Source organism: Hemitrygon akajei, chromosome 8, assembly GCF_048418815.1.
Source record: "Hemitrygon akajei chromosome 8, sHemAka1.3, whole genome shotgun sequence".
NCBI classification, from domain to species: domain Eukaryota; kingdom Metazoa; phylum Chordata; class Chondrichthyes; order Myliobatiformes; family Dasyatidae; genus Hemitrygon; species Hemitrygon akajei.
In genome coordinates this window covers 89,500,805-89,526,287 of record NC_133131.1, presented here as the reverse complement: position 1 = coordinate 89,526,287, position 25,483 = coordinate 89,500,805, and the positions used below count along the sequence as shown (strand labels likewise).

The 25,483-nt window shown below is 40.0% G+C and overlaps 1 protein-coding gene across 2 annotated transcripts in view; it reads right to left on the bottom strand.

Moving 5' to 3' along the window:
• vwde (von Willebrand factor D and EGF domains) overlaps positions 1–25,483 on the bottom strand; it is a 222,673-nt gene that overhangs the window by 7,897 nt on the left and 189,293 nt on the right. The window contains exons 28-32 of one of the 2 annotated variants that reach the window (XM_073054146.1): positions 10,489–10,584; positions 8,843–8,938; positions 7,020–7,115; positions 3,139–3,236; positions 277–683 (exon numbers count right to left, since the gene is read on the bottom strand). In XM_073054146.1, coding sequence (XP_072910247.1) covers positions 663–683; positions 3,139–3,236; positions 7,020–7,115; positions 8,843–8,938; positions 10,489–10,584 — 407 coding nt within the window. In that variant the 3' untranslated portion in view covers positions 277–662. Of the gene's footprint in view, positions 1–276; positions 684–3,138; positions 3,237–7,019; positions 7,116–8,842; positions 8,939–10,488; positions 10,585–25,483 lie in introns of those variants that run through there. The other variant, XM_073054145.1, reaches the window with a different exon arrangement.

The following is a 25,483-nucleotide window of genomic DNA, read 5'->3' as shown; positions in this document are numbered from 1 at the left end:
ATGCTTTTCCACTTGGAAAGTGTCTGGTTGGATGAGTTCTTCCCTCTGAACTCTGAAATTGAGATCTGCTAACCTGTTGTAAATAAGGAAGACGAGCTGAAATCATTCTAAATTATTTACCACAAGCCACTCCAAATTGTTGTCAATTTCTGTGCAATGCTATGGGAAAAGCACTGGGCGATGTTATTGTGGGATTACATTTAGCAGTGTGGTTGCAGATCCCACAGTTGTAACTGCAAATAATTCCAATGCAATTAAAACAAATCTTAGAAACAGTTTGATTTTCTGCTAAAATTTAGTAAACAAATCAGGTTAAAATGTTCCACAGTAGGTGGAGATTATGTAAATGTTTCACAAAAACAGGTGATCTTCCAAGTGTCCGGTAATGAATGCTTGAGCATTGCACTGAGGTAGTAAAGCTACAAGAGGAAGTGATATGAGAGCCAATACATTTGCTTTACAACACCTCATTACTTAGCTATAAACACCAAATTACTCAAACCTCTGAACAGCCCTACAGTTTAATACAGAGCTCTAAGTATCTGTGCATGGTTTAATTTAATTCTGCAATGTTAATAATTGAGCAATGTTAATTTCCAGTTCTCAGTCAAATTCAGCATAATGTCCATTATTGCTAGAAGAAATTAGATACTGGGGTCAAGTTAACCCAGTTTCAATGGTATCTGGAAAAAGAAGGAACAATTAATTGTGACTGTAAGTGATCAGATTTTGCTCAGAAACAATCATGACAGATTTATTTGTCCTGGTGTGAAGGGCAAGCCGGTTATAACTTATGCATTGGGTATTAATTATGTAATCCAAACTGAACACTTTCCTTACGACAGTAAAAGGTTTATAATGACAAAGCAATACAGAAAAAATGTCCCTTTTTAAATACTAATTTATACTAAATTGGCTGATCTTAACTAAATTAGCTGAAGTAGAAAACCCAAGAGTGAACGATGCTTGCGTTTAAGTAACATTTTGAGATGTACCACAGGATAATCAGATATAAAGAAATAAAAGGAAATATTTAGTCCTATATTTCTTAAGGACTCAAGCCAAGTGTTTTTGATGGAGTGCAAATTTTGTCTTTGGGTTGGACCTCATAAAAAAAATTTGGATGAGTATTTAAAATATCTTGTTGCAGGATATACAGCATGTAGATAGTTTTAAGAATTTTGTAGGAGGAGATAGGTGTGCACTAGGGAGTTTCTGAGGTCAAGGCAAAACAGCTGAAGACTGGGCTATTAATATGGCACTAATGGAGTAGGGTCAGACAAGAGACCAGAGTTGGATGAACATGAAGCACGTGGAGGGCTGTAGGGTGCCTGATGGAATTGGGGTGTTGAGGCTGTGAAAAGACAGCAACGTAGCATGGAAGTGTTACTCTATGTTGAGGGCAGTCTAGGTCTGTAACCACAGGAATAGTAAACAATTATCATTAGTGAGGTATAGATAGTGAATGGAAGGCTAGCCAGCAGTGACAAAAGGCAAAGACACTCTCAAATTTCTACAGATGTACCGCGGAGAGCACTCTGACTGGCTGCAACACCATCTGGTATAGTGGGAGGTGGGGGTCAATGCACAGGATCCAAATAAGCTGCAGAAAGTTGTGAACTCAGTCTATCATGGGCACTAGTCACCCCCCGCACCCCACCCCACCGCATGCACGGCTTCTTCAAGGAGCGATGCCTCAAAAAAGGGGCATCCATCATTAAGGACTCCCATCACCCAGGCCGTGCCCTCTTCACTTTGCTATCATCTGGGAGGAGGTACAGGAGCCTGAAGGCAGACATACAATGATTCAGGAATAGCTTCTTCTCCTCTGTTATCAAAATAATAAATGGACATTCAATCCATGAACACTACCACACTACGTTCTTTTTTGTCATTACTTATTTAATATTATAATATATACACAGAGTACTGTAATTTACAGTTTATGTATTGCAATGTACTGCTGCCATATAGCAACAAGTTTAATGACATATGCTGGAGATATTAACCCTCATTCTGATCAAGTATGGCAGATGGGGATATAGCCTCTGGAAATACCAATACCATTTATTATCATGAAAGTGGTTCATCTTTGAATTGGAGTGGTGTGGAATGGATGATAAGAAACAAATATTTAAGCTCGAGATAAAATAACACTAAGCTCATGGAAGCTTTCTTCTGCTGTCAACAAATGAGAAGTTGTGGGTGTAGAAGCAGCTCAAATAGGGCAAGGTACTGTAAGGGGGTTTCTTATTGGGTAAGGGGGTTTCTTTTTTCTTTGTTACTGCGTATGTTAATCAAAATGGCTTCTTTGTTTTGTTAAAAGTAGGAATGCTTCTTTGTTATGATAAGTGCTTTCTCTCGCAGTTTGTTTGGGTTTAGAGTTGCTGATAACGGGGATTGTATTCATTTGTTAACCAATTGGACTTAATGTTATTCTCTCTTCTGGGTCTGTAAGATATTGTTGGTGGGCATTTGGGGAGTCGGTGCAAGGGGGTGAGAGAGAGAGGACGCGATGCTGTAAGCTGGGCGACAGAACGGACCCCGAGCGGGGGTCCGAGGCCAGGATTTTCGGCGAGGAGACGAAGACAGGGGGTGCTTGGTTGATCACTTCGGGTGGTCCTGAGCTACAAGTCGAAGAGCTCTGAGGGGATCGAATGGTGGCCAGAAGACTTTGTTAATTGAGCTCCAATGGTTGTGCACAAAGTGGTTTGGACTTTGATAAGTTTTGGTGCCTTTTCTTTATTTGCTTTGCCGTCATATATACTGTATCGTTAATAATCACTTAGTTCTAGTAAGATCTACAAAATGTAATCATTTAATCACATATGGTGTGCTGTCTGTTATTTGGCATGGTGGGGACATCACACAGCATCCACACCAGCTGATTACCCAGTTTGGCGGGGCCGAAGGCTGCTCCCCCTAGACGGAAGCGAGCTGAGCGAGCCTGAGGAGTGCCAGGGGCCTACAGAACGAAACTGGGATTCAGTAAAAGTTTATTTATTCTGAACGTGCTGTTCTGGGCAGGTACTAGTTAACCCAATGTCAGCTAGAGTACTTTGGCTAAAGTACGAAATAAGCAATTGTTACGTACTTTACTTCTTTGTAAAAATATCAATAATGAAAATTTGAGCTCACCTTCTTACCACAAATGATTCCGGTATATCCTGGACGACAAGAACACACATTTGGAAGAATACATTTGCCTCCATACAAGCATTTTTGTTGGCATACAGCTGTGAAAAATTAAAAGCAAATCAATATTTATATAGTGCAAAATATAAACAGTACAATTTTCAACAATTTCTACCACCCCCTTGCCAAATTCATCCTCAAAGGTGAATTATGGGCCATTATGAAGATGAACTGGCCTCTGGAACTACACCTAAACCATCTTGTGGTGGGACTGTCTGAAGGAGGTGTGGGTGAAACCTTCCTGACAACAAACAAAATCCAAAATGTGAAAAATTTATTCCATGTCCTTTTCCTCCACTAAAGCTATTAACAGGAAGATTTTAATTTTATTTGATTAGTTGTGCAAGCCCTTTCTTGCAACTCTTAGGTCACTCTAATGTAAAAAAAAAATGGCTGTAATTGTATAACAGTGTCCAGAAAGTTGTAAGAAAGGTTTCTAGGGTCTCAAAAATATCATAGGCTCCAGTGAAAGGCTGTAGGGACACCTTGCAAAATTGGCTTAAATAGTTAATTGTCTCATTCTTTGGACGTTCTTGATCAGGAGATCAGTGATTTTGTTCGAAAAAAATTATGAACAGCTAAAATCCTTTAACCATTTATATTTGATGGATCATCAGCAAGGACCCACACCACTCAGAACATACTCTCGTTTTGCTGCTGCTTTCAGGAAGGAGGTACAAGAGCCTTAGGTCCCACACCACCAGGTTCAGAAATAGTTATTACCTTCACTATCAGACTCCTGAACCAACGTGAATAACCTGAGCTCTGACCAGATTCCAAAACCTACAGGGTCAGTTTCAAGGACTCTTCAACTCAGTATTATTTATTTATTATTTGATATTTGCAAAGTTTGCTTTCTTTTCCACATTGGTTGTTTGTCAGTCTTTCTGTGAGGTTTTCTTTGATTCTGTTGTAATTCTTTGATCTATTGTGAACGTCAGCAAGTAAATGAATCTCACAGTAGTATATGGTAAGATATAAATAATTTGATAATAAATTTACTTTAAACTTCTGATAGCACAGCATAATTTTCTTAATAGTTCTATTGATCCGTTAGTGTAACTCTTCGCAGGATTTGGGCTGCACAAGTTATAGAATTGTTGACTGAGTTAGAGCTGGACTCAACTCACTTGGCTTTACAAACAAGAGAAAATCTGCAGATGCTGGGAATCCAAGCAACACACACAAAATGCTGGAGGAACTCAGCAGGCCAGGCAGCATCTATGGAAAAAAGTACAGTTGACGTTTTGGGCCGAGACCCTTTGGCAGGCTTGGAGAAAAAAAGATGAGTAGATTTTAAAGGTGGGGAGGGGAGAGAGAGTACACAAGGTGATAGGTGAAATTGGCAGGGGGAGTGATGAAGTAAAGTTCTGGGAAGTTGATTGGTGAAAGAGATACAGGTCTGGAGAAGGGAGAGTCTGATAGGAGAAAACAGAAGGCCATGGAAGAAAGAAAGGAGGGGAGGAGCACCAGAGAGTGGTGATGGGCAGGCAAGGAGATAAGGTTGGAGAGGGAAAAGGGGATGGGGAATGGTGAAGGAGAGTGGGGGGGGCATTACTGGAAGTTTGAGAAATTGATGTTCATGCCATCAGGTTGAAGGCCACCCAAACAGAATACAAGGCGTTGATCCTCCAACCTGAAGAAGAGACAAAATCCCCAGTGAAATTAAAGGCCCACTTTAATTCCACTTCCCATTCCCATTCTGATAAATCAATCCATGGCCTCCTCTACTGTCATGATGAGGCCACACAAGGTGTTCCTCGGTCATTGTGGGAGTCTAGTACAGAAATTGTAGGAGCCCTAGCAGTGCCAGAAGATTGGAAGATAGTTAATGTTGTTCCATTGTTTAAGAAAGGCTCAAAGAATGAGCTGAGAAATTGTATGCCAGTGAGCTTGAGATCAATTGAGGTTAAGTTATTGGCAGGTATTTTACAAGACTGGATATACAAGTATTTTGATAGATTAAGGGTAGTCAACATGGCTCTGTGTATGGTAGGTTGTGTCTAACCAATTCTAGAGAGTTTTTTGAGGAAGTTGCTAGGAGAGTTTATGAGGCAAGGCAGTAGATATGTCTACATGGACTTTAGCAAAATGTTTGACAAGGTCCAGCGTGAGAGGTTGGTCAAGAAGTTTCAGTCGCTTGGCATTCAGGATGAGGTAGTAAGTTGGATTAGACATTGGCTTTGTGGAAGAAGCCAGAGAGTGATAGGTAGTAGATGGTTATTTCTCTGACTGGAGTCCTGTGAATGATCTGACTGGAGATCTTTCTCACTATAACTGTGCCACAGGAATTGGTGAAATTGTTGTTTGTCATCTGTATCAATGATCTAGATGATAATGTAGTACACTGGATTAGCAAATTTGCAGATGACAAAGATTGTGAGCACAGTGGGCAGTGAGGAAGACTATCAAAGCTTGCAAGGGATCTTGAACAACTGAAAAAATGGCCTGAAAATGGCAAATAGAATTTAATGCAGAAAAGTGTGAGGTGTTTGCAATTTGGGAGGACAAACCCGGGTAGGACTTATACAGAAGAACACCGAGGAGTGAAATGGAACAGAGGGGTCTGGGAATACAGAACCATTATTCCTTGAAAGTGATAGGGTGGTGATGAAAACAGCTTTTGGACATTGGCCTTCATAAATCAAAATACTGAGCTCAGGAGTTTGGATGTTATGTTGAAGTTGTATCAGACGATGGTAAGGCCTAATTTGGAGTATTGTGTGCATTTCTGTTCATTTATCTGCTGGAAAGATATCAATATGATTGAAATTGCATAGAGAAAATTTACAAGGATACTACCAGGACTTGAGGATCTGAGTTACACAGAAAGACTGAATAGGTTAGGATTTTATTCCCTAGAGCACTGGAGATTGATGGGAGATTTGATAGAGGTATACAAAATTATGAGGGTACATACTACATAGATAGGGTAAATGCAAGCATGTTTTTTCCCATTGAGGCTGGATGGGACTACAACTAGAAGTTATGTGTTAAGGGTGAAAGCTGAAATATTAAGGGAAACACAAGGGAGATCTTCTTCACTGAGAGGTGTGTCCAACAGGAACAGGTTCTGCGTTACCAGCCCTCCTATCTTCCACGGGTAAGGCAGATTGATTCCTCAGCAGCTCCCTAGTCTGTTCCTCATGAGCTTAAGCATATAGAAAATGTGCACTATGTCCTCAAAAGGCAACCTGAGGTTTTGTTGTCGAACAAGGAAAGGCGAATTAAAAGGCTAGGATTTGAAGGGTTAATCTAATAACACTGGATAGTTGCTGAAAAACTTTCATGATGTTCTGCTATTGAAATGACAGTAGGGTGTTTTCAGCTTTTAAACCCGTACAGCATAGCTCTTGGAGGAAATATGTGGGACAAGCTCGAAGATGTTTTGGTTTGTATCACGTTTAGATTAGACAGTGGTTTTAGAGATAGTTAACCTTTAAATTTAGAGGGTGTTCAATATGCCAAGACATTCACTACCCTTTCTGTTACATTGAACCACCTGCAGCTCTCACCTGTATTTCTATTTTTAAGAAAATTGGGATACATACAAGTTTATTTTTTTACATTTTCCTCTTATGGAAATACATCTCTCCCACTTTTCATCGGATCGTTCTCACTGTAATTGCGCATTTTTGTTTGGCTTTGCAGTGTCTTTGTTCCTTATCATTTGTCTGTGACAGGTGATGAAAATGGCACAAAATCAGGAGAACGCTCCTTTACAGCGCCATGTTGTTGTAGCTCCAGATACTCATACCTTTCCATTGCAAGCATTCTCATCATATTACAAACAAGAAAGAGATAACTATTGAAAGTGGACTTACGTATTTGACACTGTAATCCTTCCCATCCAGGCAGACAATAGCAGGTACTAGGCCCAATGCATTCTCCTCCATTTTTGCACTTCTGTATACAGACAGCTAAATTGCCAAAAGATTAAAGTGGATTCTAGCATTTTTGAATTCCAATGTACAGTACATCGTAAACACAAGGATATGAAGAGTAAGTGAATAGTACTTGTAATTTAAAACAAATTTTGAAATTCATTCCCAGTCAGCAGTGTTGGAGATGCTATATGGTCAACAGTTTTGAGAGACTATATGGTAAGTGAAACAAAGTTAAAGTTTTAAATTGATGGCCTTTCATTGTACTACTAATGAAAATTATAATGAATGGTCACCGACCAATCTTTATTTTTCCTTTCTTTCTCTACTTCCATCCATTCAATTTAAAAAACGTTATTCCTATTTTCCACAACTAATTTGAAATGTACAGAGTTATGGGCATCATCTCCAAAATGATCCCCCAAGGTCACTCTGTTTATCAAACAGCTACATTCCCCAAGATCCAGGAATGCTCCTTCCCTCATGGGGTATCTACATGGTGCAACAAAAATCTTCTACATGCAACCCTCAAATTCTGATCCTTAAAATAATCCCAGTTGCTCTGCCAAATGCAGCTAATAATTCTCCTCTTGCTGCTTGTACTTCTCCTTCCCCACCACTTTAATTTAAAACTTTCCTGATTGTGGTAGCAAAGCTCCTAGCGTGGATGTTGGTTTCATTCTGGCCCACGTGTAATCCATCACAAGGACTGTGTCTTAGCCTTCAGTGGTACTAGTTTAGATGAATTCTAGGTTGCTTAATTTGGATAAATACAATTAGGAACATTTAGTGTGAGTTAACTTCCTTAATATTGATCAACACCTCCTTAAGTGCAAAAGATTTAGATGGGGTAGAATTTATTAAGAGTGTCCAGGAAGAATTTTTGACACAGTATGTAGACAGATGATTGAGAGAAGCCATACCAGATCTGGTACAAAGCAACCAACCCGGTCAGGTAACGGTCTTCTTGGTGGGTGAGCATTTTGGAGATAGTGACCTCAACATTAACATTGTCATGGAAGAGGATAGGAGCTGGCTATATACAAAAGTATTTAAATGGGGGAGGGCTAGTTGTGATGGTATTAGGCAGGAACTTGGGAGTGTAAATTCAGAACAAATTTTCTCAGCCAAAATATAGAGGTTGTTTAGGGACCAATGCATGGGATCCTGGATAGGTTTTTCCCACTGATACAGCGAAAGAATGGTAGGGTGAAAGTGCAACTAGCAGAACTGAAATTTACTATAGCATGGTATCAGTGAAATCTTTTTAAATACACAGTTTGTATGTATTTGACGATTAGGGCTGACAAGAGAGGTGGAATATTTAGACAAGGGAAAGGAGGAAGTATACTTGGGGTTTAAGAAGCAGAAATCAGGTTAACCTTTAAGTTATAAGGTCACCAGGACAATGCTTAAAAAGGGGACAAAAGAGAGCTTGAAGGTGCTTGAGAAGGCCTGGTGACTAGGATTAAGGAAAACGCTAAGCTGTTCTACACTTTCAGGAAGAACAGGAGGATGACTAGAGGGAACTTGTGAATGTGAGGTCAGCATAGAACAAGCTCCAGTGCATGTTGACATTAAGAATTAGGATGTGGCGTAGCTTCTGATAAACAGTAAGATTGATAAGCCCCTGGGACTGGATGGGATATATAGGTTTCTACAAGAAGCAATGGAAGAGATAGAGAGTGGTAGGTAACTGGAACACACTGCCAGGAATGACAGTTATGTTCCATGAATAGGCACAGGATCTCTGACTTACTTACATGTATTACATCTTTTTCCCCTCCAGCCTGACACACAGGAGCAGATGTTGGGGCGTACACACTTTCCTCCATTCATACACATTGGCTCACAGATACCTATGTGAAAAGAATGCATTAGCTGGAAGAACTTAATTTCATTACTAGCCAATGGGAGGGAATAATAGGTCCAGTCAAACTGACAGAACCAAAAATTTACTGTAGCATGGTATCAGTGGGTTCATTCAAAATATAGAGCTTGTGTGTATTTGATAATTATGTAGATTTAAGCATAAAATAAATACTATGGATTTTTTTAAAATCTGATTGCTGTGGCTGGCATGCTTTGCTTTGACAGCAGCGGCCCATATCTTTACCATCAGGAACCTTATGAAGGTGAGTTTTGGCCTTAGTGAACTCTCTACGGTAGCCATTTACAAAATCTATGATTGCCCATGCCTTATGCCAGAGCAAGGCATGGACTCTTTAAACTGCGGAGATCACAACATTCAATTCTGCTGTGTATCACTAAACCAAGTACCGGGTAGAGATGTGTTAAAAATAAATAAATAATAATTCCAAATTCACATTGGTTTCCCATGGATGCTATGCACTCTAATTTCTAGTAATGGATTGTAATACACACTTTATATGATGAAAACTAATATAACAAGTTATCAGCAGAAATACATAAACAAGTTTTCAGTCAGTATCTTAATGTCCAAGATCAAAAAAAAAACAAATGAACAACACTCACGTGACTGAAGTTCGCAACAACAAATTAACAATTTCAAAGTCTCTAGTCTGCCTCATTTTCCAAAAGTTTGTATCCCTGCTGGCCATGACATAATCATTTTTCAAATTTTATCTTAGTAAGGGTAAGCTCATGCATCTTTACCCACCCATGGGAGTTGCACAGAAATGCCACATACATAAAATATTTGCAATTATACTAATCATTGTGGTTAAACAAAACTCCTGCATTTGAGAAATCAGACAATTACTATTACAGTCTCAGTAGTACATTACTACTGGAGTAAATATGGTTAGGCACTATTTATAATATAGATCTGTATTGGACTGCCTCATTACACACAAATAAGAACATATAGCTGGAACTATAATACAAGCAAATACAACTTCAAAAATTTATCACAATCACTGGTTGATGTGACAACAGGCAGTTTCATTCACAAGTGTTAAGTGCTAGGTTCTTCTCTTCCCTTCTAAAGGCAGAACAGTCAGGAATGTAATAGTTATAGTCTTCAAGGACTTTGATATCCCATCCTCTAATACAGCTTACGCAAGTGAATGTTGTATTTTGGCAAGGGTTGGCAAAATAACACTGAAAAATAAAATGAGAATACCTGGGCAAAATATATTCTAATAAAGCAAAAAAATGTTTCTGAAATGATGCAAAGATGTTGCCCAATAGCTAAAATTAATTCAGAATAGTTTGAAACGATTGCAAGAAATTTGAGCTGTTCATTTTTGAATAACTTTACCCCTATGCTCATGCCAGATGTTTCCATTCTTGAATTTGCATTTGAACCTGTTTTGGATCCAACCTTTGTAAAGCCCCCAAAGCTATTGTGCTGTTGAGTAAATGAATGGGGCCAAAGATTAGATTAAACAATTGGAAAGAAGTAATACTTTAAAATAGCTCTCACTTTTTTGACATCTTTTTCCTGTGTAGCCATCTGGACACGAGCAGACATTATTTCTCATACAATGACCACCATTCTTGCAAGGAGGTGTGCAAATTGCTAAAGCAAGAAAAACAATAGTTTAAACATTGTTAAATATTGTGTATTTAAGTATAAACATATATAATCAATTGTGGTTTTAAGCATCCCTTTAATAAATGTATAGCATTTATAAAGATGGTCTTTGTACTGTAAATTCTGACTTCATTATTTCAGAGCATATAAATAAAACAAAGGGAGGTTTTGTATTGTATATTTTTTTAAATAACTATTCATTCAAAACACTGGATTAAAGTTTATTATCATTCTTTCTTCTAAGATGGGTCGAAATCCTGGAACTTACTCAACGACATTGTTCAGGCGCCTTTACTGGTCGACCACAGTGGTGCAAGAATTTGGCTCGCTATTACCCTTGAGGACATTTGAATTTAACTGATAAATGCTGAAGTGACCATCTATGCTCATATCCTGAGTAATAAATACTCAGAAGAATGCTTTGGTTTTTAACCTTACCAATACATATCTTTTAGTGATATTATTTTAGAGCACTCAGTTCAACCTAGATGTATAGAAATATTGAAGAATGTTCTTGGGATGTCACCAGTTTATTCAACCTGAATTGTGGGGACTATAACATAGGAAGAAGTTTTGTCCATTTTCTTAGCTATGGCAAACAGTTTATGTTTTAGATGAGACAAATGATTCTTCAGAATCTTACACCTCTCTTCCCCTTCTCAATCTTTCTGTCTCTATCTCTGGAGACAGAATATCTCCTTCCATCTTTTACAAATTCACTGACTCTCACAGTTATCTTGACTGTACTTCTTCTACCTTGTAACTTGTATAAATCCTTCTCCCAACTCCTCGGTCTCCACTGCATCTGCTCTCAGGATAAGGGTTTCTATTCTTGACCATCTTTTTTCCTTTTGTCAAACAACAGGTCAACTTTTTTCCCAAATAAAAACAGGGCTTTCATTCCACCACCAACAATGCTCTCTATATCTCCTCCATTTCCCATACAGCTGCCCTTACTTCAACCTCCTGGTATCTGAACAGGGATAAGGGTTCCCCTTGTCCTTTCTTAATACCCCAAGAGCTTCCATATCCAGCACATTGTATCATATCCAACAGAATCCAAATATTATGTTCTGTAACTCTATAGCATAAAACTAATTGAAAGGAAACACAGAGCCAGGAATGCATGTCTTAGTTTCGTTTTTACTTTAAGCAAGGTGTGCACGTATGATAGAATGACATGATGATGTATGCCATTCGTGTGTGTAAAGAAACCCACAATTTATCATGTAAGCAACAAAGAACGCTTATATCAAACAATATAGTTAATATACAACACCTACCACTAGGCACATCTTACCATCCCTACTTTCCATAGGGATTTCTCTATGTGACTTTCGTCTACTAGTCACTCCTCACCTATCCCCATCCTGGCACTTATTCCTGTGACTGATGTAAGAGCTACATCTCCTCCCCCACCACCATTCAGGGTCCCAAGCAGTCCTTCCAGGTGAGGCAACACTTCACCTGTGAATGTATCGGGGTCATCTATTGTAACTGGTGCTCCCAGTGCAGCCTCCTCTACATTGGTGAGATCTAACACAGACTGGGGACTACTTCATCAAGCTCCTTCACTCTGTCTGCCGCAGAAGCCAGGATATCCCGATAGCTACACATTTCTAATCAGCTTCACATTCACATACCGGCAGGTCTGTCCATGGCTTCCTCTTCTGCCAAAATGGGGCCCTACTCAGGTTGGAGAAGCAACACTTCTGTATGAGTAGCCATACAGAGCTGAATGTACAGACATTCTGTATGGGTAGCCTCTAACCTGATAGTATGAACATCGATCTCTCTAACTTCTGGTGATCACTCCCCCCATTCTCTCTTTTTCTATTCCCCATTCTGGTTATCGTCTCACCTTTCTCTTTTCCTCCCTACCCCCATGACCTACCTATAACCTCCCCATGGTTTCCTACCTCCTTTCCTCTAGTTTGTGGTCCACTGTCCTCTCCTATTACATTGCTCCTTCTTCAGCCCCTCACCTCTTCTACCTATCACCTCCCAGCTTCTTGCATCCTCCTCCTCCTCCCCCATCCACCTGGCCTCACCTATCACCCTCCCAGATAGTGCTCCTCACCTCTCTTCACCTTATTTGGGCTTCGCCCCTTCCTTTCCAGTCCTGATGAAGGGTCTCTGCCTGAAATGTTGACTCTTTACTCCCTTTCATATATGCTGCCTGGCCTGCTGAGTTCCAGCAATTTGTATGTGTTGTTCTAGGTTTTAGCTGAGGTTATTTACAAATTATATGGACATAAAAATTAGCTACAAGATTCTAATGATAATTTAGGAAGGTAAATTGGACTATCTAAGATTTTGTTCTTTAATAGAGATTGATATGTGCCAATTTCCATTCAAGGTGCCATATCAAAAAGATTGCTATAGTTTTCAATTCAATTCGAAGTTCAGTGTGTCACTGTCAAAGCCAGCATTTATTGTCTATCTCTACATGTCCTTGAGCAGCTGGTGAATCACCTTCATTTAATCATGGTACAACAACTGCAGATAAGGAATTTTTATTATTTTTAACCCAGCAACAATTTTTTTAAAAATCAATATATTTCAAAATAAGGACATTGTGTAAACCGAAAGAAAAATTAGAGGTGATGACTTTTGTACAAGCTTGCAGCACTCATCCTTGTAAATTGCTGAGCTCAAGGAATTGGGAATTCCTCAGTGACCTCCCTTTACTATTCTGGAAAGAAATCTTTCAGGCCTAATGGATTTTTCCGAATAGTTTCTTTTTTGTTGCTCTAATTGCTGCTTAGCTTTCTTCTACGGTTAAAATAGTTTATTATTGTCACGTGTCCTGAGGCACACTGAAAATCTCGTCTTGCACGCCATCCATACAGATAAGCTCATTGAAACTGTGCATTGAGATAGCACGAAGGAAAAAAAGCAGTGCAGAATAAAGTGTAACAGGTACAGAAAAAATACAGTGCAGTTAGACAGTAAGATGCAAGGTCACAACATGGTAGATTGTGAGGTTAAGTATCCATCTGATCATACCACGGAATCGTTCAATAATCTTATAACAGCGGAATGGAAACAGTCTTTAATCCTGATACCAGATGCTTTCAGGCTTTTTAATCTTCTGCTCAATGGGAGGGAGGAGAAGGGAGAATGTCTGCGGTGGTGGAATCCTTGGTTATGATGGATGATTGATGAAGGCATTGAGAAGCATTGATGGAGTCCTTGGAGGGGAGGCTGGCTCCTAAGATGTGCTGAGTTCACTGTTCTCTGAAGTTTCTTGCAGTCATGGGCAGAGCAGTTGCCACAGCACACCATGATGCATCTGGTCAATTGTTACATAGAAAACCTACAGCACAATACAGGCTATTCAGCCCTCAAAGCTGTGCTGAACATGTCCCTACCTTAGAACTACCTAGGCTTTACCCACAGCCCTCTATTTTTCTAAGCTCCATGTACCCATTCAGGAGTCTCTTAAAAGAACCTAGAGTTTCCACCACCGGCAGCCAATTCCAGGCACTCACCACTCTGCATAAAAAACTTAACCCTGACATCTCCTCTGTAACTACTTCCAAGCACCTTAAAACTATGCCCTCTCATGCTAGCCATTTCATCCCTGGGTAAAAGCCTCTGACTATCGACACGATCAATGCCTCTCATTAACTTGTACACCTCTATCAGGTCACCTCTCATCCTCTGTCCCTCCAAGTAGAAAAGGCCGAGTTCACTCAACCTATTCTCATAAGGCATGCTCCCTAATCCAGGCAACATCCTTGTAAATCTCCTCTGCACCCTATCTATGGCTTCCACATCCTTCCTGTAGTAAGGCAACCAGAATTGAGCCCATTACTCCAAGTGGGGTCTGACCAGTGTCCTATATAGCTGCAACATTACCTCTTGGCTCTTAAACTCAATCACACGATTGATTAAGGCCAATGAACCGTATGCCTTCTTAACCACAGACTCAACCTGTGTAGCAGCTTTGAGTGTCCTATGGATTCAGACCCCAAGATCCCTCTGATCCTCCACATTGCCAAGAGTCTTACCATTAATGCTATATTCTTCCATCATATTTGACCTACCAAACTGAACCACCTTACATTTATCTGAGTTGAACTCCGTCTGTCACTTCTCAGCCTGGCTTTGCATCCTATCAATGTCCCGTTGTAACCTCTGACAGCCCTCCACACTACGCACAACATCCACAATCTTTGTGTCATCAACATATTTACTAACCCATTCCTCCACTTCTTCATCCAGGTCATTTATAAAAATCACGAAGAGTAAGGGTCCCAGAACAAATCTCTGAGGCACACCACTGGTCACCAGCCTCCATGCAGAATATGACCTGTCTACAACCACTCTTTGCCTTTTGTGCGCAAGCCAGTTCTGGACCCACAAAGCAATGTCCCCTTGGATCCCATGCCTCCTTACTTTCTCAATAAGCTTTGCATGGGGTACCTTATCAAATGCCTTGCTAAAATCCATATACACTACATCTACGGCTCTACCTCCATCAATGTGTTTAGTCACAAGCTCAAAAAATTCAATCAGGCACGTAAGGCACAACCTACCTTTGACAAAGCCATGCTGACTATTCCTAATCATATTATGTTTCTCCAAATGTTCACAAATCCTGCCTCTCAGGATCTTCTCCATCAACTTACCAACCATTGAGGTAAGACTCACTGGCCTATAATTTCTTGAGCTATCCCTACTCCCTTTCTTGAATAAGGAAACAACATCCGCAACCCTTCAATCCTCTGGAACCTCTCCCGTCCCCACTGATGATGCAAAGTCATTGCCAGAGGCTCAGCAATTTCCTCCTTTGCTTCCCACTGTAGCCTGGGGTACATCCCATCTGGTCCTGGTGACTTATCCATCTTGATGTTTTCCAAAAGCTCCAGCACATCCTCTTTCTTAATATCTACATTCTCAAGCTTTTCAGTCCACTGTAAGTCATCCCTACAATTGCCAAGATACTTTTCCTCAGTGAATACTGAAGCAAAGTATTCATTAAGTGCCTCCACAGCTTCCTCCGGTTTCATACACACTTTCCATTGTCACACTTGATTGGTCCTATTCTCTCATGTCTTATCCTCTTGCTCTTCACATACTTGTAGAATGCCTTGGGGTTTTCCTTAATTCTGCCCACCAAGGCCTTCTCATGGCCCCTTCTGGCTCTCCTAATTTCACTCTTAAGCTCCTTCCTGCTAACCTTATAATCTTCTAGATTCATATCATTTCCTAGTTTTTTGAACCTTTCGTAAGTTCTTCTTCTTGACTAGATTTACAACAGCCTTTGTGCACCACGTATCTTGTAGCCTGCCATCCTTTCCAATACTCATTGGAATGTACCTACTCAGAACTTCACGCAAATACCCCCTGAACATTTGCCACATTTCTTGCATACATTTCCCTGAGAACATCTGTTTCCAATTTATGCTTCCAAGTTCCTGCCTGATAGCCTCATAGTTCCTCTTACTCCAATTAAATGTTTCCCTAACTTGTCTGTTCCTATTCCTCTCCAATGTAAAGGAGATAAAGGAGATAGATAGAAGAAGATAAAGGAAGGTAAAGGAGATAGAATTGTGATCACCAAAATGTTCTCCCATTGAGAGACCTGACACCTCACCAGATTCACTTCCCAATACCAGATCAAGTACAGCCTCTCCTCTTGTAGGCTTATCTACATATTGTGTTAAGAAACCATCCTGAACACACCCATCTACACCCCTCACTCTAGGGAGATGTCAATCAATATTTGTGAAATTAAAATCTCCCACCATAACAACCCTTGTATTGTTACTCCTTTCCAGAATCTGCTTCCCCATCTGCTCCTCGATTTCCTCGATACTATTGGGTGGTCTATAAAAAACACCCAGTAGAGTTATTGACCCCTTCCTATTCTTAATTTCCACCCACAGAGACTCCATTGACAATCGCTCTATGACTTCTTCCTTCTCTGCAGCCGTGACACTATCTCTGATCAACAGTGCCACGCCCCCACCTCTTTTGCCTCCCTCACTATCCTTTCTGAAACATCTAAAGCCTGGCACTTGAAGTAGCCATTCCTGCCCCTGCAACATCCAAGTATCTGTAATGGCCACAACATCATAGCTCCAAATGCTGATCTATGCACTAAACTCATCCGCTTTATTCATAATACTCCTTGCACTAAAATAGACACACCTCAAACCATCGGACCGAGTGAGTCCCTTCTCTATCATCTGCCTATCCTCTCTTTTGCACTGTCTCCAAACTTTCTCTATTTGTGAGCTAGCCTCCCTTAATGTTCTTAATCATCAGCAAAATAGTGCAAATAGCTGTCCAGAATGACAACAACTGTTTCTTACTCACCAGATACTCACATCCCATTTGGGCTTTGAATTTAATTATAGCCTTAGCCCTAAGAATTAAGTTTCATAGATGAACCGGGTATGTCTTGAAATCACGGTAGGATTTGACTCAGTGAAGCACTGAGGGTCCCCAGTAAAAGTGAAGTGAACTTAAAGCAAAATAGCAAAAAGTCTTCACTGGCAGGAATTATTTTTAGTACTAAGGAACATAGTTAGGGACAATTATGTAAGCATTAAAACATCTCAAGAGTTTTTCAGGGCAGATTACAGCTGCTTCATTATTGAAGTTTAGTCACCCAGAGGAGGTGCTGTTTGCTGATTAATACTGGGCTTATTTCCATCCATTACACTTCAGATAATGATGCCATCAGTATCCATCAACAAAACATTCTGTTAAGTGGTACGTAACAATCAAACACCAGTACCAGCGGGAAACATTTTCAATCAGAGATTCTAATAACATTGATGTTGACTTGCACCACCATCATTCATTTCCCACTTATGATTTGAAATTTAACTAAACTGGTCATCTCACAACTCCACGGACCAGGTTTGATCATGATCTTGGGTTCCGAATGTGTTGGGTTTGCACTTTCTTCGTATTACTATGTAGGTTGCTGTTTCCTCTTATGTCCCAAAAATGCATTGGTAGGATCATTGGTTTCTGTAAGTTACTCCATAGTATAGATAAGTGACAAAACAAACAAAAGAGGACTTTATAGACACAGGAAAGAAAATAAGTTGCAGTGGTATATATTGTGTATTTAGTATTTCAGTAATATTTGAGTAATATTTTAAATATTGTTTGATTAAGCATTCTTGTTTGCTTAAATAATTCACTCTGGGTTATGTGTAAAAATCCATGAATTGCATACGTTATGATGTTACCACGTGATACATGCACCCCTCACTTATAGTAAAAAAAAATGAGATGGATCCACATTTCCAGCTCTCTTGTTTTTCTTCCAATAAGTTTAATGTTTTGAAGTTACAAATCATAATACTGGTGATGAAGTATTTTTAAAATGCCCCCAAGATGGCTACAGACGTGCCTCAGCGAGATGTTCAAACTAAAAAAAAAAGCAGAAGCACTGTGAGAAACAGAGTAAAAATATACAGCCCACCACACGAGTTCTTTTAAAAAAAACAGTAAATGGAAAAATTCACGGGGTCATAACGTGTGAGTACCAGGTGATAATAATCATAAAAAAGAGCAGAAGTGGCTGGCTACATCAGAAAGATAGACATATTTGATGGCTCAATGGATAACTGGCTCATGTATACTGAGCCATTTCAGCAGTACTTTGAAGCAAATAAAAAAGCCAATGAAAAATGAGTACCGATTTTGCTGAATATATTGGGTTTAAAGGCATACAATTTGCTTCAAAGTTTAACTGCTCCAACCACACCAGCAAAAATGAGTTTTGCTGGTATTGTGAAATGCAGGAACATTTAGACACCAAAGCCACTTTTGATTGCAGAATGCTTTCATTTTCACAAGCGAATCAAAAGGAATCCATTTTAGCACATGTGGCTGAATTGAGGAAATTGCCTCAGCATTGTTAGTTCAGTAGTGGGTTAAATGGTGCACTGAGAGATTACTTAATTAGTTGAATTTTACAAAAATGCATTCAAAAACAGTTGCTAACTGGAGTACAGCTTGTATTTAAAAGAGCAATTAAAATAGCTGTTTCAATGGAAACAGCAGACAGAGATGCAATTGAGTTGCAGTCAGGAATGAAAGAGAACGTAAACAAAATTGCAGCATCTCAACAGAGACTAGCCTGGCCGAACAAATTGGGTTACCATTGTGGCAGGGGCTCACAAACACCAGACCAACGCGGATTTAAAGGTGAAACATAGAAAATACAACAAAGAAGGACACATACAAAGAGAATGTCGGGCACAGTGAAGAGTAAAAGATAAAAGTCAAGTTGCATCTTTAAAAACAGAACTAATCTGTGCATGAAAAATCTGATCATGAGCATTGCACAGGTTGTATAGACTTGGATTTACAACTTGAAGACTAACAAGTAATATGGTTTACACTAGAAATAGACACCAAATTAATTAAAATGGAATTGGACACTGGCTCAGCTGTTTCGGTCAATTCACAAAATGAGTTTGAACGGGATTTCAAAGATCCTAAATCGAAGCCTGTAAATATTCAACCAAATGAAGGAGAAATTGAGACAACTATAATTTGATTGGAGATCCATTCACCTCTTGCATGCCACATCCCCTACAATAAATTCAACTGAAAGCAATTTAAGGGTACTGGATGGTGTGACAACAGTCTCGATACTGTACAACTGTACACCGTGAACTGCTGCCCAACAGAGGATGGTGTTGGTACCAACCTTTCTGCCTCTGGTGGGAAGGATTATAGGACCAAGGAAGGTTCATGCTGCTCAAATGAACAATTAAAGTATTGAAAGCAGTGGTCTGACTACAACAGTTTTTGTAGGTAATATATCTGAGAAAGCTACTGATATGATAATCAGGTAGCTACTTGTGACATGCGGCTTGGTGTTAAGCTGGAAGAGGGCTCAAGGGGCTTCAGGCAAGTTGCAAGCATTCAGTGTTTGTGAATATAAAGAGCCAGAATCTACTCTGTGTGCATTAAGGTTATTGCATGATCTTCAAGTGGGAGACATAAAGCTGTTTATAAAAGTAAATGCAAAGACCAAAGGCTAGCTGGATGAATGGAAGGCAAAAAGGAGTCGAAGAGATATAAAAAACAGAAGATTCATTGGATGATGTTGTGGATGAAGAAACCAAGAAGAAAGATTAGCTTGTAAAGTGAGCAATAGAAGGATTAGTAAAAGAATACTCCAGTGAACTAAATGTACCTTCCCAAGATCAAGATACAAAAACTAGAAGAAAAAGGAAGAAGAAAGATGGCTACCACTGTTGGAACAACTTCCTGCATCTCAGAGTCAACTCCCACCATCACCACAGAGCAGACCCCAGAAGGTGAGATTGTTTCACAGCCACAAGTCTCACCTGCCAATCAGAGTGTTCCCCCTTGTCAGGATAGACATTATCCCATAAGAGTAAGAAATCCTTCACTGGGATCAAATCTTTGGGCCTGAATGGGACAACTTACAAATTTACAGTGCTGTGGATGTCTGTATATAGTAGTTGTATTATATAGTATACTGTGTATATAACTGAGATGCATTCTTCATTGAGTTGGAACTTAAAGCTAAGCAGGGAGGAATGCTGTGTATTTACTATTTCAATAATATTTTAGTAATATTGTTAATACTGTTTGATTAAGCATTCTTGTCCACTTAAATAATTCACTGCAGGCTATATGTAAAAATACATGAATAGCATACATCAGGACACTACCATATGATACGTGTGTGCCTCACTTAAAGGACAGAGTTAGACTCGCACTCTCGGCTCTCTTGTTTTTCTTCCAATAAGTTTAATGTTTTGAAGTTACAAACCTAACAGTATAGATAAATAAGGACTAGGGACTGGCACTGATGTGATTCTCTGCTGAATGACTTCCTGTGCTGTAATAAATAAACTAATTAAAGTAGCTACACCAGCAGATGAGAAGATGGGTATTCTTTGGCAAGTGATTCAACTCCTAACACACTAATGCCTTCTGCTAGTTTCCAGGCAAAAATCAAGACCACAATGATATTCTTTCTAATCATATGGATATGTTCAAATCCAATGCTATGCAACTGATCTACCCCCTAAATATTTGCTCTATCACCATCATACTGTGTAAACGGTTCTTAGTAATGTCACCAAAATGGGGTATCTGTACCAACTAAGACCATCCAGACATAGACTATTTTATAAATGGGGAGCGAATAAGGTACAAAGGGACTTGGGAGTTCTCATGCAGGATTCCCGAAAGGTTAGCTTGCACCTCAAGTTGGTGGTAAGGAAGGCAAATGCAGTGTTAGCGTTCATTTTAAGGGGACTAGAATATAAAGCAAAAATGTAATGCTGAGGCTTCACTTTAAGTATTGTGATCTGTTTTGGGCCCATTATAGAAACATAGAAAACATACAGCACAATACAAGCCCTTCAGCCCACAAAGTTGTGCCGAACATGTACTTACTTTAAAAATTACCTAGGGTTACACATAGCCCTTTATTTATCTAAGAACTTACATGATGGAGTGCACAAGGGGTTCACTAGAATGATTCTGGAATGAAAGGGTTAATGTATGAGGAGTGTTTAATGGCTCTGGGCCTGTACTCACTGTAATTTAGAAGAATGAGAGCAGATCTCATTAAAACCTATCACATATTGAAAGGCCTAAACAGAGTGGATGTTCCCTATATTGGGGGAGTCTAGGACCAGAGAGCATAGCCTCAAGATAGAAGGATGTCCATACGACAATAAGCTATAGGAACAGAATTTGTCCATTTGGCCCATCGAGTCTGCTCTGCCAATTCATCATGGCTGATCCAGTATTCCTTTCAGCCCTGATCTACTGCCTTTCCTCAAAATCCATTCAAGCCCTGACCAATCAAGAATTGATCATTCTCTGTCTTAAGTGCACATAAAGAATTGGCCTCCACAGCTGCCTGGAGCAGTGAATTGCACAGATTCACTACTCTCTGGGTAATGAAATTTCTCCTCATCTTCATTCTAAAAGGACGTCCCTCTATTCTGAGGTTGTGTCCTCTGATCTTAGACTTTCCCATCATAGAAACATCTACTCTATGCCCGCTCTATTAAGGCTTCTCCATTCAATAGGTTTAAATTAGGTCATCCCTCATTCTTCTGAATTCCAGTGAATACAGGCCCAGAGGCATCAAGCGCTCTTCATATGACAAGTGATTCAATCCTGGAATCATTTTTGTGAACCACCTTTGAACTCCCTTCAGTTACAGCACATCCTTTCTAAGGGCCCAAACCCACATACAATACTCCAAGTGAGTCCTCACCAGTGCTTTATAAAGTTTCAGCATTATAACCTTGCTTTTATATTCTAGTCCTCTTGAAATGAATGCTGACATCACATTTGCCTTCCTCACCACAGACAAAACCTGCAAATTAACCTTCAGGGAATCCTGCACAGGGATTCCTAAGTCACTTTGCACCTCAGTATTTTGTATTTTCAGTTCAGTTCAGTTCAGTTTCAGTTTATTGTCATTTGGAAACCACAAATGCAATGCCATTAAAAAATGAGACAACGTTCTCCAGAATGATATCACAAAAGCACATGGCAAAACAGACTACACCAGAAGATCCACGTAACATTTGGCAATCCCCAAATCCAGAGTCCGGAGAGGCTGCTGTGTATTAATATCGCGCTACCATCTTAGCACGTTCCCTGGAAAGGAGCTCCAAACCCACCAGACAAAACAAGACTACCCAGACACACCAAGTCAGAAGACCAACTCTACCACCCAACAAAGCAAAAACTAAAGCTACAAGACCTACACAAAACCACATAGTTACATATAGTTATAGTTAACATATAGTTACAACAGTGCAGACAATAGCATAATTGCTTAAAAAAAACAGACCATGGGCACAATAAAAATAGTCCAAAGATGTTAAAAGACTATAAGTTCAAAAAAAACCACCACACAGTTTCCACAAGTCCTCAGGGTCCCGATAGACTCGTCATCCCATGCAGGCGGCAGAAGGGAATATCCCACTATGGACTTCCACTGTGCCAGACTCGGCCTCGCAGACGCAGCACACAACAAAAGCTCTGTTGGACCCAGCCTCGCAGATGCAGCAAGCAGTGAAAGCGCCCCAACCGCAGTGGACTCCGAGTCCGTTGAACCTCCGAGCCTCCAACCATCCACTCCGGCACAGCCTTTCTGAGCACCATCCTCTACCGAGTGCACTATGACGCCCCCGCCAAAGGCCACCGGCAACACAACCCTGAGGACTGGGGGCCTGTTTTTTTCATTTCTTTCATTTCTCTCCATTTAGAAACTAGTCAACCCTTTTGAAGTGCATGACCATAGACTTCACATTACTGTATTCCATCTGCCATTTCGTTGCCCATTCTCCTAATCTTCCCAAATCATTCTATAGCCTCTCTACTTCCTCAAAACTACCTGCCCCTCCACCTACCTTCATATCATAGCAAATTTTGCAACAAAGCCATCAATTCCATCATCTAAATCATTGACATATAACGTAAAAAGAATCAGTCCCAACACAGACCCCCCATGGAACACCACTAGTCTCCGGTAGGCAGACAGAAAAGGCTCCCTTTATTCCCACACTTTGCCTCCTGCCAATCAGCTATTGCTTTCTCCATGCTAGAATCTTTCCTGTAATAAAATGGGCTCATAATTTGTTAAGCAGCCCCGTATGCGGCACCTTGTCAAAGGCCTTCTGAAAATCCAATTACACAATGTCAACTGATTATCCTTTGTCTATCCTGCTTGTTATTTATTCAAAGGGTTCCTACAGATTTGTCAGACACAATTTTCCCTTGAGGAAACCATGCTGACAATGGCCTATTTTATTATGGGCCTCCAAGTACCCTGAGACCTCATCCTCAGCAATGGACTCCAACATTTTCTCAAACACTGAGGTCTGACTAACTGGGCTATAGTTTCCTTCCTTCTGCCTTTCCCTCTTCTTGAAGAGTGGAGTGACATTTGCAACTTTCCATTCTTCCAGGATCATTCCAGAATCTTGTGATTCTAGTAAGGCCATTACTAATGCCTCCACAATCTCTTCAGCTACCTCTTTCAAAGCTCTGTGGTCACTCCATCAGATCTAGGTGACTTAGCTACCTTTCAGTTTCCTAATAACCTTCTCGCTAGTTATGGTAATTTCACACAATTTTCAGCCAGAGGGTGGTGAATTCATTGCCACAGACTGCTGTGGAGGTCAAGTCATTGGGTATATTTAAGGTGGAGGTAGTTAGGTTCTTGTTGTTGGAAACTAGAGCTTACAGAGGAAACTCGTGCTGGTGAGAATGTACAAACTCCTTACAGGCAGCAGCAGGAATTGAACCTGGGTCATCTGTACTGTAAAGCTTTGTGCAAGCCACTGAGGTTCTTGATTAGTAAGGGCATCAAAGGTTACAGGGAGGAAGCAGCAAAATGGGGTTTGGAGGGATAATAAATCCGCCATGATGGAATGGTGGACCGTACTCGATGGGCTGGACCACCCAATTTTGCTCCTATGTCTTGTGGACTAGCTGCTGCACTAGATCACCATCTCCTGCAAGTTCTTCTGTAAACCCCACACCAATCTTACTAGGAAGTATATCGCCATTCTTCAGCATTGCCAAGTCCATATGCAACAACACTGCAAAAGAAACTTCAGCAAAAACAGAACAGCAAAACAGAAACTGCAATAGTTTAAAGAATATATATACAGTATATCCTTTCAAAATTTTCATACATTTAAAATGGTATATTACTTTATTTCCCTGGTTTTGTGGCACTTGAATCTATCCCCTCAAATATAATGAAGGATGAACAATAAATGCAAACACGAGGAAATCTTCAGATGCTGGAAATTCAAGTGACACACACAAAATACTGGTGGAATGCAGCAGGCCAGGCAGCATCAATAGGAAGAATTACAGTCGACTTTTTGGGCCGAGTCCTGGGTCTCGGCCCAAAATGTTGACTGTACTTCTTCCTATAGATGCTGCCTGGCCTGCTGCATTCCACCAGCATTTTGTGTGTGTTGCATGAACAATAAATGCTGGCCTTGCTACATTCTGCAGATAAATTAGCAAATCTGGTTCAGGCTGTCTTTAGCATGAAGACTCCACCACTCTACACCAGATGCTCAAACAGAGGGGTTAATTGAGTTGTTAATACATTTATTTTTCCAAAATCCATCATGATATGCCCATTTCAAGCACATATCCTACTGCTCTAAGCTAAAATGTAATGTAGTGGCAGAAGTTTAACATGACAAAGGCATCTAATAGTCAATTACATGAAGTTGTGTTTTGGCCCCGAACGACCAAGAATAACATATTTACTTTCCTTAAATGACGTTGGGAAATACAGCCTTTTTCATGCAGTTTTGTGGTCATGGTTATTGATTCTACTTTTTTATTCTAGCTTCATGCAATTAGTCAAATTTAAATGTCCCAGCTGCCATAGTGGGATTTGAAACGTTTGGATCATTAACCCAAAAATATGATGCTATTAGCAGATTTACATAAGCATTATGTTACAGCAGCCCTTTTATATGAAAACATAGCTAATGACAAAATATGCCAATATTGCTTTGAACTCAGCTTTGGAAATCTAATCACAGATGTAAATACTTGTTTTACTTTTGGGCAGAATTTCTTTGTTTGCACTTAATAATTCTTGGTCTGTTAATTAAGTTGTTGACATTTTTGTCCACGTTAGATGTATGTGCACTCATCTCATCTCCTTTTCACACTTAACAAAAGAAACAGTTAGGTTGTGTATTATAGATTAGTGAAGTATAATGCCCTGTTATGATTTTAGTTGCTATGCTGCAGGTATTTCATTTTATCAGTTTCCTGCCAAAGCAGTGAGTTCAGCTGGGAGAATGTTTTGGTTTCGGTGAAAGATAAGAAGCCCTGCAGTTCAACTTAGGAATGT